The sequence below is a fragment of the Taudactylus pleione genome, unplaced genomic scaffold (genome assembly GCF_031769625.1).
Source record: "Taudactylus pleione unplaced genomic scaffold, aTauple2 ptg000026l, whole genome shotgun sequence".
Classification (NCBI taxonomy): domain Eukaryota; kingdom Metazoa; phylum Chordata; class Amphibia; order Anura; family Myobatrachidae; genus Taudactylus; species Taudactylus pleione.
In genome coordinates, this window is record NW_028284428.1 from 23,896,363 (window position 1) to 23,915,135 (window position 18,773).

General features: G+C 41.6%; 1 protein-coding gene across 1 annotated transcript in view; it reads right to left on the bottom strand.

The window, feature by feature from the left end:
- The window catches only part of LOC148539267 (arylsulfatase D-like), a 67,223-nt gene continuing 48,450 nt past the window's right edge, over window positions 1-18,773 (bottom strand). The window contains exons 8-11 of the mRNA XM_088451528.1: window positions 16,586-16,720; window positions 8,175-8,337; window positions 3,951-4,072; window positions 1-2,207 (exon numbers count right to left, since the gene is read on the bottom strand). Coding sequence (XP_088307654.1) covers window positions 1,837-2,207; window positions 3,951-4,072; window positions 8,175-8,337; window positions 16,586-16,720 — 791 coding nt within the window. The 3' untranslated portion in view covers window positions 1-1,836. The remainder of the gene's footprint in view (window positions 2,208-3,950; window positions 4,073-8,174; window positions 8,338-16,585; window positions 16,721-18,773) is intronic.

Sequence of the window (18,773 nt, forward strand, 5' to 3'; positions counted from 1 at the left end):
GCTGTAGAGCCACAGATTTGCCAAGCCTGGACTATTCTTTCTGTGTATATAGCAGAAAACAGCTAAGTATAGGCTTTATAGGATGAGTTTGAATGTTGAAAATAATATTAATACATTAATTTCCATCAGAGTTATTTCCAAAATGTTCTGCTATTCATAACAAATCATCCGCATGTAGCAAGTTAATTTATTATATTGTAAAATGGCCCAGAAGTTCGTAATTCAACATTTGCACATGGTGCAATGCATTCAAGCCCGGCGACAGGGGGGTAGAAAGGGTACCCCCATCCCGGGCCTCAAGGTTCAGGGGGCCCGAGGTTCAGAGGGCCAAAAAATGGGGACATGGCACCTAATTGTTATTAATAAACTGACAAGCCGCTGGCGTGGCTCAAGTGGCCAAAGATAATCTTAATAAGCGTCAGTGTTACCCCCCCCCTCTCTCGGTCACCTGGTCGGTCCATGCGTGAATGACGTTCTGACGTCATTACAAATGCCATGCCCCTCCGTTCTGTCCCTGTCTGCCTGCCTTGCTGCCGCGGTCACGGTCCACCTAAGAGGAGCAGTAACAGGCAGACTGTCCTGCGGCAATGAGTGTGACCGCCGGGCTGAGGCACCGGACAACTAGGTGCAGGCACTGTGTGCTCCCAGCACCCTCCCACCCTTGATGCAGCCACCTCAGCAGAGTGACACTGACTTCTGCAGCCTGCACCATAAACAGAGTGGTGTGGTAAGGTGAGTGACAGTGCATCTTTACTTCATTTATTTTCCATTTTAATAAAAACCTACTGCATCCCCTGTTAATTGAATCTGTCCCCTTTTTTAAGGTTTACATATCCACTGGATTGTATAAAGAATATATGGCAGTAGATGTCAGTTTGTGTATATATACATTTAGATAGATAGATAGATAGATATACAGTATATGCTGCATTTGTTAAGACTTGTTAGCTATATTTTTTAATATCTGAATCTTAATTCTGTTTTGGGAACAAGTGTATATGAAAGAGAGAGACTGCAGCTTGGGGTAGCACAGCTGGTATATTGCAAAGATAGAGGTGGACTGTGGGCTGATTCAGTGAGATACGATCATCTGATGATGCATGTACATCTCCGATATTTTCGGGTCTGCGTCTGTGCAGAACAGGTCCTGTAATTATGCTCTCAGACCCCCCCCAGGCTACAGCATGATTGATATTCTGCTGCATTTTGGGGGCGGAGCAGGGGCGTGTCCGGTCACTATTCCCAAAAATGGGGGTGTGGCATCCCCTTTTTCCGAGAGGGATGAGACTGGGGTCTGCGTAAGTGACCAGCACCCTATAAGGAGTTGGAGCATCCCACAGCCTGACCAAAAGAGCAACCATTGCAACTGGTCGCGATGGAGATCCCAGCCTGCGATGATGGTTGCAGTGCTGGTATCATAATGCAGCAAGGAGGTGTCTGACATCTCCTTCTGCATTCGCATCTGAGATGGACAGATTTGCACAGCCGTTTGTGTGCGGCTCTGCAAATCAGTCCATCTCTGAAACAGGTCCTGTGTGTGTAGGAACAAGGGTGGTGGTTGGGGTGGCGGGAAGGGGCTCCAGAGAATCCAGTGTACCGGGCCCCAAGATTTCTGTTGCCGGCCCTGAATGCATGTGAGCCATTCCCCGGATGTGAACTTGATTTTAGATTACAATATTCCCCAGTAGAATTCCCACATTTGAGGAGTGTAAAGTAAAATGTAAAGTAATAGCCCAAAGCCTATCCAGACACAATCTTGCTGACAAGAAGAAACACCATCACAAGTGAGGAACAAGAACTTCAACCTAACATCACCAAAATCTAATATGAGATATATCAAATGATGTCTGTTACATTGCTGTCTTCTTTATCACACCAGCAGAAAGGAAATGTACCACAACACGGCTGCAGCCAGGGGTTCCAGAGATTATTCCAATAAGACAACTGCTGGGGCACCACATCGATAGTCTTCTGATGCTCCGTTACTGCAATCTCTATTCTGCTTAGTACTGCCGTATAATGGGGGTCTTCATCCGGCTGAAGAGCGTTGGATTCTGAAGGATCAGCTGATAGTTCAAATAATAGTGGAGGTTTATGGTGTACAACGTGATCCCCTACACAAGCACAGAGGATAATATCATAGCAGCCCACTGCACCTTCTGGATGAAAGGTTGGAGTCACATAGTGAGCTTTCCAAATAGCGCCCCCTAAGAAACAAAATTTGAGATATACAATAGAAGTTTTTTCTGAGTTAAGTGAGTTTGCAATTAATTGTTTTCCTTGGGTTAATTAAATTAATCTCCAAAGCCAATTACAGTCTTAAGGGGTCTATTTACAAAGCAGTGTTAGGAGACAAAGTGAAAAGTGATAAGGTGCCAGCCAATCAGCTCCTAACTGCCATCTCACAGGCTGTGTTTGAAAAATGACAGTTGGGAGCTGATTGGCTGGCACCTTATCACTTTCCACTCTGTCTCCTAACACTGCTTAGTAAATAGACCCCTTATAGTGTAAAGGCTATTATGTCAGGTATGATGTTTATGTAGATCGGATAGCTAATATTAAACCTATAATTCTGAAATAATTTCCATTTTGACCATGTACTGTATGAGCTCTTTAACAGGTACCTATACAATTTTCAAAAATTATTATGAACTCTATGTGGAAATCATAGTGGATTATAAGGGCAATTTTTTTTTACCTCTGAAGAAACCGTCATACTAACAGATGGAGAAATGCGTTAGTTGCTTTTATTTTTAACACTTATAGTTGGTATTAAATACTGGACAACCTCAATAATAAAAACCCACAATGGACTGATTGAATCTGTCTACACATGCTAATTGGTGTGACTACCTCCTCGCTGACTTGATTTATCTTAGCAGCATGGTGAGATAACCTCTGGACTGGCCATTATAATATTTCTGTATCCGGAGAAGGATGGCTGGGGATACTCTTCTAATTATACTGGCTCTCACATGTGCTCACAAGTCTGCACCTTTTTTTTACTACATCAGCACTATTCCGGACTAGCCACAGTGTGTCATCCTCCGAGATTGGAGATTTGGCTGGGGAAGAGCATCTGAAAACAGAGTCCTACACTACTACTAAATCTAGTGATGTATTGCTGTGAGTAACATTGTACTTGCTCATTAACAAACACCAGTGATTTGCCTGAACTTTAGTGTGTTAAATTACCATCCACACACTGGGTCCTGCACTGCTATACACACTGGGGGTGCTTTATGGTGATTAACATCGTGTCTGCATAGTAACTTTTACCAGCCAATAACTGGACCTGCAGTGTGTGCAATTTACAGTGGTTTTCACCTCTTATCTCAATCTGACTTTTACAAGTATTGCTTCATGCAAAGTGTCAATTGGTCCAATCAACATTTATGTATAAAAACAGTTAAAGACCAATAGATTTGGACAGCCCAATCGTTTTGATACTAAATATCCACTTCATTAGTCACCGTTTCCAGTGGTGATTAAATCTTATTGTTTCCATAATTTTATTGTAGGTTTTATAATGTGTATGTCTATTATTGCATTATGGGTTTAACTAATGTTAATTATTTAATTAGCAAACAAATGCTATTATTTTTATATACTGTATATGGTCTTTAGTACTTAATAATTTGCATTACTATTGGTGGTTTAATAATCACCTCTGCCCTTTATTGTCTTATGGTAATCCAGGCTTCTCTATTTTGGAGCAGTTAACTTAATATTATAGATTCATTACATATTGTTAAGTGTTCCTGCACCTGGTATTTGGGTTTCGAAAATGTAATTCGTCCAGATCTGTCAATAAAGCAGACTTTTCATCGATTTTTCCGCGGGATTTAAGAGCAATGAAAACTTTAATTCAGAAGCTAATTTCTGATTTTGACAAACATGTCGCTGTTATTTATTTAATGTTCTTAGCAAAAATGAAACAATTTACTTACTTTCCTTTTGGTGCCAGCGCACTGCGTGTAAATGACTCCCACAGTAGTGAAAGAGAAACTCATGATCTGAGTAAGATGTTTTCTTTGTAAGCAGAGGCATTAGGTTGTGACCATCAATTATTCTAATGAAGTGAATACAAATGTAGAAGTATGTTTAAGCTTAAATATATGCTTTATATTATTACGCAATCACATTCTGCTTAATTTATTAAATGATTTGCTTTTGAACAATTTTACAAAATAAAACAAAAAGCAGTAAGACTTGGTTATACATCTTAACAGCGATCATGGTAATATATTGCAAAGCAAAATAATGATATTGCCAAATAATGGCAATTGGGAAAACATAGGGCATGATAAAGAAGCAATACCGATATTCACACAAATGGTTGATGATTTTCAACTGCGCATGTGCCCAAGTGGCTAAGTCGCACAATGCAATAGTGATTGAGGCGCACGTTCTCCAAAATGTACTGGGTGTTCTAGGCAATGACTGGGAGGTAGCTAGTCAGACACACAGAGATGCACTGTCCTATGAGCGTGTTATGGCAGCGTCACAGGCATGTTGCAGAAATGTATTGGGTGTTCCTAGGCAATGACTGGGAGGTAGCTAGTCAGACACACAGAGATGCACTGTCCTATGAGCATGTTATGGCAGTGTCACAGGCATGTTGCAGAAATGTATTGGGTGTTCCTAGGCAATGACTAGGAGGTAGCTAGTCAGACACACAGAGAGGCACTGTCCTATGAGCGTGTTATGGCAGTGTCACAGGCATGTTGCAGAAATGTATTGGGTGTTCCTAGGCAATGACTAGGAGGTAGCTAGTCAGACACACAGAGAGGCACTGTCCTATGAGCGTGTTATGGCAGCATCACAGGCATGTTGCAGAAATGTATTGGGTGTTCCTAGGTAATGACTGGGAGGTAGCTAGTCAGACACACAGAGATGCACTGTCCTATGAGTGTGTTATGGCAGTGTCACAGGCATGTTGCAGAAACTCAGGGGTTCATTCAGAGATTTCCACAATGCCAATATTTACGCAGATTGAGCGATTGTTAGCCATTGTACATGCATGAAACCGCACTGCTCAAACGCAGCGATTGGTTTGCGATTAAACTCATACAGAGGATTCACTCGTAAAGTGAGTGACAGGTAGTGAGCATTTAGGGGAGGTAATGGGGGTTCTGCATAAATTAGCCATTGTGATCTCCATCCCAGTGTGAGAGCTTTCACCGTGTCAGGAGAGACGTTTTGTTTGAGACGGGTCAGATTTCACTCAGAAGCTGCCTGATCTGTGTCAATGTTCCTGATGTTTACGCTGTTGCACATCGCAAGACAGATATGAGAAGGCAGCTGTGGGTGTCCCTTTGCTCAGTGAGGCATTGAAAGACATTAGCATATTTTCACTAAGTGATCCGTAAGAGATCGCAGTTGCGATTACATTAGCGTAAATCTCGGAATCAAGCCCTTAGATGCATAATTGCTTACATTGGAGGCCATACTATGAATCTGCGCTGGCGGTGGGAGGAGTTAACCCTCCAGATTGCAGGAGGATGAATAGAGATCAGCACACTTACCGGTAAGCTTATTCCATAAGCGGGATCTCTGCTCATCATATCTATTAAACACTGACTGCATACTGTGAAGAGGCTATGACTTACATAACGTGTTACCTATCTACCACTGTTACAAACTGAAGTAGACACATGCTTTAAAGGATTTACTCTTAAGAACAGAAAAATCCTCAGCAGCAGCTGCATTTAGAACAGATCATTTCCAATCAGCATAGTAAATAATACAGGACAATATGAATATATGACTGGTTACATATCAATAAGCAATGGATATATACATATGGCTTAAGAAATCCCCCTTTTTTTGGTAAAATGGAAAGACTAATTGTAATAATACCATTGAATAAAAACAATCTATTTTATAAAATTCTGTATAATGGTTCCAACCATAGACACCTTGTTTATGTATGTTTTTAATAATTTTTACTAATTGATCATTTACATTTCTACTGATATATTTACCAATAAATATTGTAAAGGGGAACAACTATAGATTAGTTTTTAAATGAATGAATAATATAGTCCATAGGGATAACAAAGGAGGGATGGGAAAGAGAGTGTAACAGTTGGGGCCAAATGTAATAGGGTGAAAGTTTAGAAAATGTGAGTTTAGCAGTAACCTCTCACATTGGTCGTGTTTTATCTTCAAAATGGAAAAACACCTGGATGAGAGTTTAAATCATGAGAGTTTTTGGAGTCTAAAAACATGTGAATTTGCATGTTCTCGGACTCTATTACTTTGTACGAGTTTGAAAACTGTGAGAGTTTACTGCTAAACTCTGACATTTTCTGAACTCTCACCTTATTACATTTTGCCCTTGTAAGCAGGTCTGTGCCCCAGAGCAAGAGTACAAGAAACATGGCTATAGATACTGATAACTGGGCAGAAGATACATGCCAAGGTCAGTTCAGTCAGTAATACACAAGGCTCATTGAAGTTAGACTATAGAGTGTAGGGGGCAAACCCAAAGAGGAGGTAGTATAAAGAGGTGGGGAGTGGGGGTAGGGATTAAAGAGTTAGGTGGGCCGAGGACTATGTAGGTGAGTTATTGAACTAAATTCAGTAGAGGACTGTAAGCCAGCGTGATGACTGGCAGAGAAGGGCGGCAGAAGCAAAAGAGAAGTTAGGCAGTGGTATTGAAAATGGACTGAATTAGGGGAGACAATGTGGGAGAGGCTAGAGATGAGGAGGTTACAGTATTGAAAGTGAGAGATAAAGAGAGACAGAGAGTGGGTGGTGGTTTTAGTTGCTTCCAGAAAAGTTTATGAAGGTGGAACTGGCAAGTGTGGGAGAGAGACTGAGAACGACCCTTGGGGGACACCAACAGGAGGTGTGGTGGCATCATGGATAGTGACAAGGAAGGATTGCTTGGAGAGGTAGTTTTAAAACAGGAAATTATTATATTTAATGCATGAGTTCTCAATCCTTGCGGAGCAAATGTGAGGAATCACACAAATAAATCTCCAGTCACATATTGTTTCATCAAACTGTGAGCATTTATCACATTTTACCTTTCATGGCTGCTGGGAATACTTATGGGAATATTTATGAAGCAGTGGATTTTTAAAACCTAGGATTTTTTAGGATTTTGCCTGCCAGATTACAGTAAAAGGGCAGTTATACTGTATTTAATGCAAAATGTAGAAAGTAGGTCCAGAAGTAATCACCAGAAATTATATTTCCTGAACTTTGTATGATAAAGCAACTGCATTCGATGCCCTATAGCTGACCTAGGTTTATGCTGCAGGGGGGCTGAGGCCAGCCAGGGTAGGAAAGGGGGGGCAGATAACCATCTATGTCCAGATTCATAAGATTTATGGTATGTTTACATAACTGTGCCTTATCACCTACACAGACAGCTATGGGACACGTTGGGCAGCTTAGCAAAATGTGGAAAAATTGTCCTGTGTCATCTTACAAGAAGATGGTGTGTGAGTCACAGAATTTATTAACAGTTGGCACTGAGAGAGTTAATTAGAAAGGTGGGGGCTCGGAGGGCCCCTGCGCAGCATAACAGTGCAACTCTCTCTACCCAGTTTGTCCATTTCCAGGGAGCAGCCTTCTGGTTGAGATGCACCTGAACAAACGTCTTGTGAGCTCCTGCACACAGAGATATATGCCTTATGGTAAGTTCGTATTCTCCGATTCCTCCCTTTTGATTTCTGAAATTAATTGCATGTATAATCTGTAGATCATTTTATTAATATTTTTTGTAACTAAGCCTTGGAAATATCTTTCGGATTAAATACATTTAATCTAGCATATTCTCCGTGATTCTTAATGAACCTGTGAGGCTAAGCGGCCCATGCTACATACCTTTGGGTAATTGAAGGTGATTTATTAATCATTAGTGCAGAGAATTCAAAGACTCCATGAACTTTTGTGGTGGCAGTGAATTTGTGTATTTTGGTAAGTGACCGAGGTGCATCGGTGTCATGACCAGTTGATCCAGATTGCTGTATATGTGAGTCAGCCCGGGATCATGACACAAAACAAGCCTGCTTTTACATTTACTAACATTGCACTTTTAAATGGTCAGGCAAAATCTGTAAAAATCGAGTGTTTTGAAAATCCACTGCTTAATAAATATGTCCATTAGACTTTGATTAAACAATGAGTAAACAACTAAAACAGTATAATGGATGCACCTGTCTGTCGGCAATTCACCACCAGCTAAATGGACCACAGTTGGGTAGATATCCATAAGACTTGTGGGTTCATCAGTTTCTGTGCCATAAGGAATCACACCAGGCCACCTGAATATTCCTGGGACACGAATACCACCTTCCCAGCCACCCATGGCTTTTCCACCTATGAAGTTTGCATCACATAAATACAATATGAAATAGAATTACATGGAAACACTTTCTTAAAGTTTCATTACTGCTCCACTAGATTTGCTACAAATTCAACTTCTTGCACAAATTTTAATAGTCAGTGGCATTACTGGAAAAGCTGGACATACATGTGCTTAAGAACATATGTAATATCATTTTGGCAATTAAGTGCCAATTTTTAAAAGGCAAAAGCAACCTGTTGTACAATGCACTAGTACAGATGAGAGTAACTGGAAATATCAACACTGCCAGAATTGCCTCCTATGTATGTAGGGTTGCATAGTACTTTGTCAACCTCTGTGGGCTGCCTCCATCTTTTTCACTTACCTGGTGGAAGAGTTCAGTCAGTACCATCCTTCATGTATTTATATGCTAAAGCTTTGTTTCCTCTCCCACACAGCAAACTGCATATGATCAAGGTAATTTATTATTACACAATACCATTCAACTACCGGACAAACCTCTGACCTTGTTCACTTTTACAGTGAATTTCTCACATATGTGGGCTTCTATATCTAAGCAGTTGGACAGGACTGACCAAGCTGAACAGGCTTTGCTCCACTTAATTTATGGCAGTTGTTTATCTGTTGTCTCGAGTTACTCCATTAGCTCCAGATGCAATATTTATCTTGTACTGTGGCTTATGTAGAAAGAGAACTTGAGAATTTGGGAGCGAAAAGTCCATGCTGGACTTTTCGCTCCACATCGGAGGTTTTGCAGGGATAAAGTATCGGGTGCGTGCCCACTTTATCCCCACATTCAATTTGGAGCCGGCGAAAACTGGACCCAGAGGTAAGGTAAGTATCGGAAGAAATAGGGGAATTTTCAAGAAATCATCCAGGGACCCCCCTAATGATGTCCTGACATGGGGATCACTATAGGTACCCCCGTTTTAGTCTGCGGAAGGTAAGTAGGGTTTTTATATAGCCGCGGCATGTGTTTTTTTGCACCTGTGAAGAAGTGATGAAGAATAGCACTTAGGTTTTTTTGGGGGGAAAAAAAACTATGCCATCAAATTAGGGGTAGATGAAAATGGGTGCAAGCATATTTTTAGGTCCCTAAAGTGCATTTTGAAAATTCTTAAAAAATGCACCTGCCGCTACCACCCGCATTCTTTAAAACGCCTGCCTCATACTTGGGAACCCCCCCCTGAATTAATTGCGTGTGTTTAAAACTTTGTTCCCCAATTTTTTTTTTTAACCCCAAAATTCAAGTAAAGTTTTTGGGGTGTTCCGATTTGTTTTTTTTCTGACACACATTATTTTAGGGGCCATTCCCAGGGGTGCAGGCTATTTTTTTTTAAGACTGCACCCCTAAACCCCAATTCTGCACTTTTTTTCGCCACCTATTGTGTGGTGAAAAGTTATCCCCGTTTTTTTACAAAGACTTCTCGCACCGGCGAAAAGTCTTTGAAATTTAATACGGGAATAATGAAAACAGGCAAAAATGACGATAACAGGTTTTCGCAGCCAAATTGAATATAACCCTTAGGGCCTGATTCAGACCCACTCGCGAGCGGCTGTCCGCTCGCAAGTGGGTCGATGTTCTGCACTGAGCATGCGCACGACGGTGGGAGCTCCGTCGTGCGCATGCGCCAGACGCGACGAGCGAAGGAAAGTCCTTCGCTCGTTGTGTCTGATTAAAGGGGGCGTGCTGTCGATGTTGATTGACAGCACGCCCCCTTTGGTGGGCGTGCCGGGGGCGTGCCTCCCTGATGGGGGCGTTCCCACGGAAACGCCTCCCGTCAGAAGCCGGCCCACTGACATCACTAGTGATGTCAGTGGGAGTGATTTTGGCTCTGATAGAGCCAAAATCACTCTGGGGCTTGCGGTTGAAAACCTCAACCGCAGGGTCGACCATCGCGGTTGAAAACCTCAACCGCAGGGTCGACCATCGCGGCCATCAAACTGCACGCTCGTATAGGCTGTGGGTGGTGACCCACAGCTATACGAGCGTCCAGGAGGACGCTCCATTTTCATGGAGGGTGGCCCTCATTCAGAGCGTGCGCTCTGCTCAGAGCGTACGGCTCTGAATGAGGGCCTTAGAGTGGCTGTCCGCTCGCAAGTGGGTCGATGTTCTGGACTGAGCATGCGCACGACGGAGGGAGCTCCGTCGTGCGCATGCGCCAGACGCGACGAGCGAAGGAAAGTCCTTCGCTCGTTGTGTCTGATCAAAGGGGGCGTGCTGTCGATGTTGATTGACAGCACGCCCCCTTTGGTAGGCGTGCCGGGGGCGTGCCACCCTGACGGGGGAACGCCTCCCGTCAGAAGCCGGCCCACTGACATCACTAGTGATGTCAGTGGGAGTGATTTTGGCTCTGATAGAGCCAAAATCACTCCGGAGCTTGCGGTTGAAAACCTCAACCGCAGGCTCCGGCTCGCAGTTTCGATGGTCGCGATGGTCACGACCATCGCGGCCATCAAAATGCACGCTCGTATAGCCTGTGGGTGGTGACCCACAGCTATACGAGCGTCCAGGAGGACGCTCCATTTTCATGGAGGCCGGCCCTCATTCAGAGCGTGCGCTCTGCTCAGAGCGTACGGCTCTGAATGAGGGCCCTAGTCTTTAATTTATCTGACAGGGTATTGACTGAGCCGGAAATAGAGGTCCACAATAAAGGACTCTCATTTATTTAAGAATTTTAATCCCTCTAAACAAACTCAGCAACAACTGTTTAAAACAAAATCTGTATTCGATGCTGTATTGTCTAATGGGTCTATCAAAAGTTTTTCCAGAACTTTAAATTGGGAAGTTCTGGGATATACATTTGAACAATGTGGAGGTAGAAAAAAAAACCCACCTTGGACGATAAAATCAAGTTCAGTATAACTGCAGTGCAATTTTTGGGTGTGCAGGTCTCTTTAGTAGATGGCAAGCTGCATACGGACTTGTACAAGAAACCTATAGACCGTAATACAGTGTTGCACGCCACCAGCCAACATCCAAGATCCACCACCTGGAGCTTACCATAGTCTCAGTTCCTCTGAGCTCATAGAATTTCAGATGACATTATCAATACGGCTGTTCAGATTGACAACATGATTGTCGATTTTGAAAGCAGAGGATACCAATATGATCAATTAATTGCTATGACGCAGAAGGTCTTGGCGCTACCCAGGGACCAAACTCTGAAGGCTGCCAACAAGGCAGATCACAATGACAAAAAGCTGCCTTTTGTATTGAAATATCATCGGACCAGTAGACATCATATGAAAAAAGCAAGAGAATTGTGGCCAATCATCACTACTGATCCGAAATTGAAATCCATGAAGGAAGGATGCGACAATTATGCAAAGTTTCAAGAGAAGAAAGAATTTAAAAGGACATATTAGTCCGGCATGACATTTCTAGACTGCATATACCCCAGAGTGAGACTTTTTAACTAGGAAACCCGGATGTTAGTGTTACAGGTGTATAGGGTGCACTACATGTGGTTACATGGGGACTGGCCATTATTTGTTGCATCCACATTCAGGAAAACATATACTCATACACCATGTATGACGTGCACGACCACACACGTCATTTATTTGCATTCGCTGTCCTTGTGGCCTCCTCTATGTGTGGAAGACCACAAGGCAGTTTAGTAAGAGACTGTCCCTAGAATAGGGGTGGGCAATAAGCGGCCTCCCAGATGATGTAGAACTACACATTCCAGCATGCCCTGCCACGGTTTTGCTATTTGGCCATGCTAAAACTGTTGCAAGGCATGCTGGGATGTGTAGTTCAGCAACAGCTGGAGGGCCTCTTATTGCCCACCCCTGCCCTAGAAGGTAAAGAGCAAGAACAACCTGTGGCCAGGCACTTTAGGAGGAGTTGCAAACATCCTTTGGTGACCAGATATAAAATAAATGAGCATGTGCCTAAAAGTATTAGAGGAGGTAATAGGAATAACCTTCTTCTTCAATTGGAAGCCCGTTGGATATATAAATTGAAAACCTTAGTACCATACAGGCTTAATGAAACTAATAATTTGGGTTGTTTCCTATAATATTCTCCTTACCTTTCCCTTGTGCTAGGCATTACTTCTGGCCTTTTTGTCTGCATTTTTTGGTCACACTATAGCCTTTGTGTGCCTATATTACTTGCTATATGTCAGCTCCGGAATGTTTGAAAAAAAGAAGGAAGGTGAAATGTCATAGGTGGTGCACTGATTATTTAAAACATAACTTCTAATATTTTACAGGTTAATACCAAATATTAAGAGAACAGCGAAAATTGGTAAAACATAAAGTGTGATATAAATATAAAGAAAATGTGATTTAAAAACTGATTGCGGAGCATGTGCCTGCCTCTATCATGTCACAATACAAGACGGCTGGTATTATTGCGTGGTTCTCTGTATTAATCCCCCAATGTTCATTGGGATTTAAATGTATATATATTATAGATATAATTTATGTGCACTTTCTTTATACAGGATATCCACAAAAACACATATCATTCATATCATTAATACTGCTCATTCCATTAGAGTACAGCCAATTAATACGTGTGTTTGTATTACTGCATAAATGATGTGTAAAAAGCCCAGAACACTCTGCTTTATATTTGCATCATCATGTATTGAGGATTTTATATAAATTCCATGGTTAAGCTAGTCCACTAAACTCTGGGTTGAGTTATAATGTATAACCCTTGAGAGTATAGTTTATTAGAATTCATTCTATTCTTATTACATCCACTGAATACAAGTCCTCAGGGGGTAACTCTCTTATTATGCTAGTATAATTAAGATGAATTGTATTTCACTATTAGATGTTTCTCAAAAACATATATTCTATAGTTCCTTTATTCATCAAGGGAAAAATCCAAAAGAAAATTTTCCCAATAGTACTCAAATGCACCCTCTAGCAATATTAAGGAAAGATTCTCTCCTACAGGGCCAAGTGTTTCTGGGAAACATGTAAATATATTTTCATTCTCTGTATGAGCAATATTGTCACTTCATACTAATGATTGCAGTACAGGCACGGTATCGGTGCCATCAGTCACTGCCCTTGTCTGGGATACATGTGCACAAACAACACATTTTTTATACACATTTGAAAGACATAAGGTCGGGTCTCATGCGCCGCTACAGACGCGGCATTTTGCTACACTGGCTTTGTCAAGGCAAGCCGAATCCCACATCGGGGTATCCTCATATACCCGTATGTATTGTCCTTATCCAATCAGGAGATGACCCAGTTTGAAGTGACCAATCGCGCTAAGCCACGTCATAGCGGCACCGCCCACCCTCTTGTGACTGACTATTACAGTCTCCTACGTAGACTAATGGTGTCTATTCAGGATGATCTAATCGAGTTTAGAGCTCTTTGATGGTAGTAAGGCTCCATTAGGGGATAACCTGTCCGCACCTTGCATTATCAATATAAACAAGTGTGGTATTCCAAATTAATGTTTGAGGATCTCATTCCTCATTCTCTGATGGTCAAAAGGACACCCTTTCTCCATTGTATGGTTGATCAGTACCCGTAGAAATAGGATTATTAATCTTGTGGTTCTGGTCACATGACCTCCGTGTAATGTTAAATATAGGAACTGATTTAGGTTAAAGTAATAGATACACAAATCATGGATCCAAGTATAGTAAGGGCTAGTTAAATCGCTTAGATGATGATATAAAGTATCAATCTATTATATCCATGGATCCCTAATAATTTTAATTTAAAAATGATGGAATAATGATTTTTTAAAGAAAATTGTCTTTAATATTAAAGTATATATTGTGTACCTGTCAGTCATAATTGTGTCTGTATAAATTCCACAACACAACTATACTGGCAAAGTTATTATTGCAAATCTATGTTGCCTATCATTATATATACGGGTGTCAAAAAATTAAAAAAATTAATTAATGTTCCATAATAACTATATGTCAATAACTATATAAAACCACTCGCATTATAGCAATAAGATAATAGGAAATCTAAAGTGATGTACACATATGTGAAAAATCTCTATAATGTGTGTATACTATTGAAGTGAAAAACTGAATTAAAAAGAAAAATCATAAAATAAGTGTAAGTCTTATAACATACATATATAACTAAATAGTGTCTCTGTAAACCATTCAAGGTCTCTGATGGGTGCAAATAAAGTGAAAATATTTTAGTGAACAAATCGTGTCATAAAAAAATAATATATGTGTGTATAGTGAAAAAAAAGCAAACCTAACCCATATCTAATATTGATAATTAATAAAAATTACGTAAATTACACAAGAGTGACTAAAAGGAATTCATATTACAATAGTTGGTGCCTGCACGTTTAGTGCTAAACGTAAATGATGTCATAAAAAGGTTGTGGTTAAGTTCCCATATAAAGGTCCATGGAGATTTACGTGCCCATATGTGAAATGGATCCCAGAGTCTATCAATAAATAAGACTATATCTCTGCCTTATATAAAAGTGGATCATAAATTGGAGTGGACGTCTTCATTGCACAAAAGTTGGGGGGGTAAGGATTACATGATGTCATTGTCTTCACTCACTGACTGTAAATGCATCATTTCAAAAAGGCTGTAAAGTTGTTTTCTTCATTTAAGCCTCAAGGTGTTAAGGGGGGTATCCACTAGGCGATTATCGTGCAATTACTTGCAAATCGTGCATGCATCGGGCGTGTTTTGGTCGGAAGCAACCAGCGATGCGTGTGCACGCTGGTCGCTTCCGACATCTATCATCGCCCGTACATGCTGGTCAACCTGACGATCTCGTCAGGTTCAGTATGTGCAGGGATGGAGGGATGTGCCTGAACTGAATGAGTGAACGTTCAGTCTAAGCACATCACTAGATATACAAACGAGAGCACGATTGCAATGTCGTAATCGTGCTCTCGTTTGTATATCTAGTAGTGGATACCCACCTTTAGAGTGTCCAAGAGGAAGATAAGTCTAGTCTCTTGTTTGAGGAGTTCGCAATCAATGTCTCCCCCCCCCCGATATTGTTTTTTATTCTCCTCATTCTGTATGCTTTCAGACCTGTCGGATTTCCTTCATGGAATCTCAAAAAATGTCTCGCTACTGAGAAGTTGGTCACGTCTGGCATTCTTTATGTTGCCAGCTCCGGAATGTTAGTGAGATCTTTTTGTGGGGGTGGAACTAGTTAAAAAATCTCTACAGTTAAAAATTATCTATATTAAATATGGGTTCTAGCAGCTAAGTATGCAGTTTATCCCTTTTTAGAGAGAGATATTTCTAAATTTTAGTAGTTTTTCAGTATATATAAATAACTTATTTCTACATAATAGCAAAACTAAGCTTTTTGTTATACTTTTCTATATACGTTTTGTATTCTCACTATCTGTACCATGTGGATAACTTTCCATGCTGTTTGGTAGGTATAAACTGCCATCTTGTGGTTGCTTTTATCATTGCTTTGTTGGTGATGGTTGTGGTTAATCACTTTAATGTGCAGCCTGCAGGGAATCATGGACAGTGTGGCTGGCGCGAGTCACACCTGGTGACTTCATGTGAACCCGACGGAGACTATGTGGGACGCGGGAGTACACACACTGTGTGACGCTATAAAGGTAAGATGCATTTCAATTTATTCTTGTCCTGACAAAAGTTTGAACAAACTGAAACGTAGACGACAAGGAGCGTTAGGTGTTGCATCACCAATTTTATCTACACACACATACATTATATATATATATATATATATATATATATATATATATATATATATACACATATACACACACACACCAAATATAAATAGCTGTACAATACAATCTGATTCTAACTTTAGTCACAGGGGTTAATGTAATAGCCTGTGACTTGCGGACACCCAGTGATAAACTGTGGCCAAGAATCTGCCCAGCATTGTAAGTGCAGGCCCAATGGAAAAGGAGTGTGGCCACACCCCTTCGGCATGGCCAGTCTCTCTCTGCATGCATTAGAGAGCCGGAGCTCCTCAGCCAGGCTTTCAGGCAGCCAGACAGGCCATCAGCCCTTCTGGCACTTGCCAGAAGTGCCAGATGGCCAGTCCGTCCCTGCAGGCACCCATTTTTTGGTGGCAATTTAGCAGCAACTATAGATTTGCAGCACCAATAATTTAAAAGGAAAAACCATCCCGTCTATTAAAAGTACGCCACAGTCTCAGTTTTGAACTCAAGATATGCATACAGCTTATTTTCTTTAATTGTAAAAATCAATATATTCATATAGAAAAGAACTTCTACTTCTGAGAATTATTTGCACATATAAAGTACTTGCCTCTGTAAATTCCATTCCATCCCCCAGTTTGGATGTTTCCATTTCGGTTCTCTAAGTGTCCCCCATGGTCTGAGGCAAAATACACCAATGTGTTATTTTTTATGTCAGCACTATCAATAGCATCAAGTACAGAACCTGTAGGAGAACATATTTTTTAATCAATTAATGTAGTTGCATCACCCATCATTCATAGTGTGGTAACATGGTTATAACTTGCCAAACCGGTCAGTTATGGGCACACAAGGAGCAGGCAGAAGACAGGAAAATTAAGTGTTGGCTGCTGCCTGAGCAAAATTAGGGATGGGTAGGGTTTGGGGAGAAAACTAGGGGGGGGGGGGGGGCTGGGGCAGATAGATACAAGGGGAATGAGTCTGGAAAGGAAACAGGTGAACCTGGAGAGAAAACAGGTGAGAAATGGGAGTTGGTGATAGTGACATGGGGGAGGGGGGTTGGTGATAGTGACACAGGGGCAGGGGGTTGGTGATGGGGAAGTAGAAATGGTGGAGAGATACCGGGGGGATTGTGCTGAAGAGATACTCGGGGGATGGTGCTGGAGAGACATGGGGAATGTGCTGGAGAGACACAGGGGAATGGTGCTGGAAGGACAGAGGGCAGGATGGTGCTGGAGAGACACAGGTGAGGGATGTTGCTGAGACATACAGGGGAAGGTTGTGCTGGAGAGAGACACCAGAGGAATGGTGCTGGAGAGACACAGGGGATGAAGGTGAAGAAAAACAGGGGGATTAGTGGTGGAGAAAAATGAAACCGCGGGGTTGGCGGGTGAGGCTGGAAAGAACCAGGGGAATCACAACTGGCAGGATTACAAGGAAAGGCCTAGGACACAGTAGTCATCATTGAGACACCAATTCTAAAGAAACCATATTACTTATACAAATGGTGCCAAATTAACAAATACAGTTTAATAATACAAAATTGCTTGAACAGGGAAGTCCACTGTTGTCCTGTTACTATGTATTATCTGCCTGAGCCTGTTGTATGGCGATTACATTATAATTTATTATATTCCTGCACAAACAGACATCTTCTGGACCATGGGATCTCATACATGAATAGTGCATACAGCCTCAAGGTACTGTTTGCCCGAGGAGGCTCAATTTCCTCAGCGGTTCCTACTGCAGGGAAACCATATGTGTATGAAAAGACTCTCAAACACAGGAGATACATAGTTGATGCACTTAAAACTTCCTATCCACGAAAATGTGTGTGCACATAAATTCATCCCTTTCTTTAAGTTTTGCCTAGCTCTTACATTTCCCTCCAATTGTTTCCCATGTGTGTTTGAGTACTAATATAAGCATACAGCTAGAATTTTAAACAACAGATTTCAAGGGACACCATTTATTTTATTTATGTTCGGCACCATCAGCTCTAGTTATGACCCTGTCCAGTGGCAAGGCACCATGTACCTACCGGGGAGGGATGTGGGGGCCCTAAAAACATTTAACGGGCACCAAGATTTCTGTTGCTGGCCCAAAGGACAAGATCTCTACTCATCCACTTCAACTTTGAGTACTATACTATGGTTTCTGGACCGGCTTCCTTTATATCCGAGAGCCTTCCTGCAGTATGTAACACTAGTACCTTCAACTGCATTGACAACTGTTTAGTGCATAGTTCAAACAGATTAGTGCAAAGAGCAGACTCATTTTAAAGCAAAGAAGAGCAATAACCTATAATAACCAAATTGCTGTGATCAATATAGTTTAAGTTATAATAAAGAAAATAACCATCAGATTTTGTTAATACGGCTTATTGCATTCCTGTGCTTTTCTGGTTTTATTATGCTGTCTCTTCCAGTGCTGCCCACTCATATCTAGCGTTAACCATTGGATGATTCTTATATTCTAACTCTGGGTTACATCTCCTGAACCCAGAATTATAAGAACTATACTGCTTACTAGAGATGAGCGGTCCGGATTCTGTGGAATCTGGACCACTCTGAACATGGGGAGTCCGAGCCCGCCCGAACGCAAGTTCGTGTGTTCCCCCGGCGAGTCCGAACGTCATGTGAATGACATCGGATTCTCGCGAGACTTGTCCTGTTCGCGGCGCCTTGTATAAAAAAAACTCAGAAGGAGGCACACGCACGCTGCGCACCGCTCTGCTAAGGGGACACGCTGCGCTATACTATGCTGATGGCTATGTATAGGGGCACTGACAGTACGCT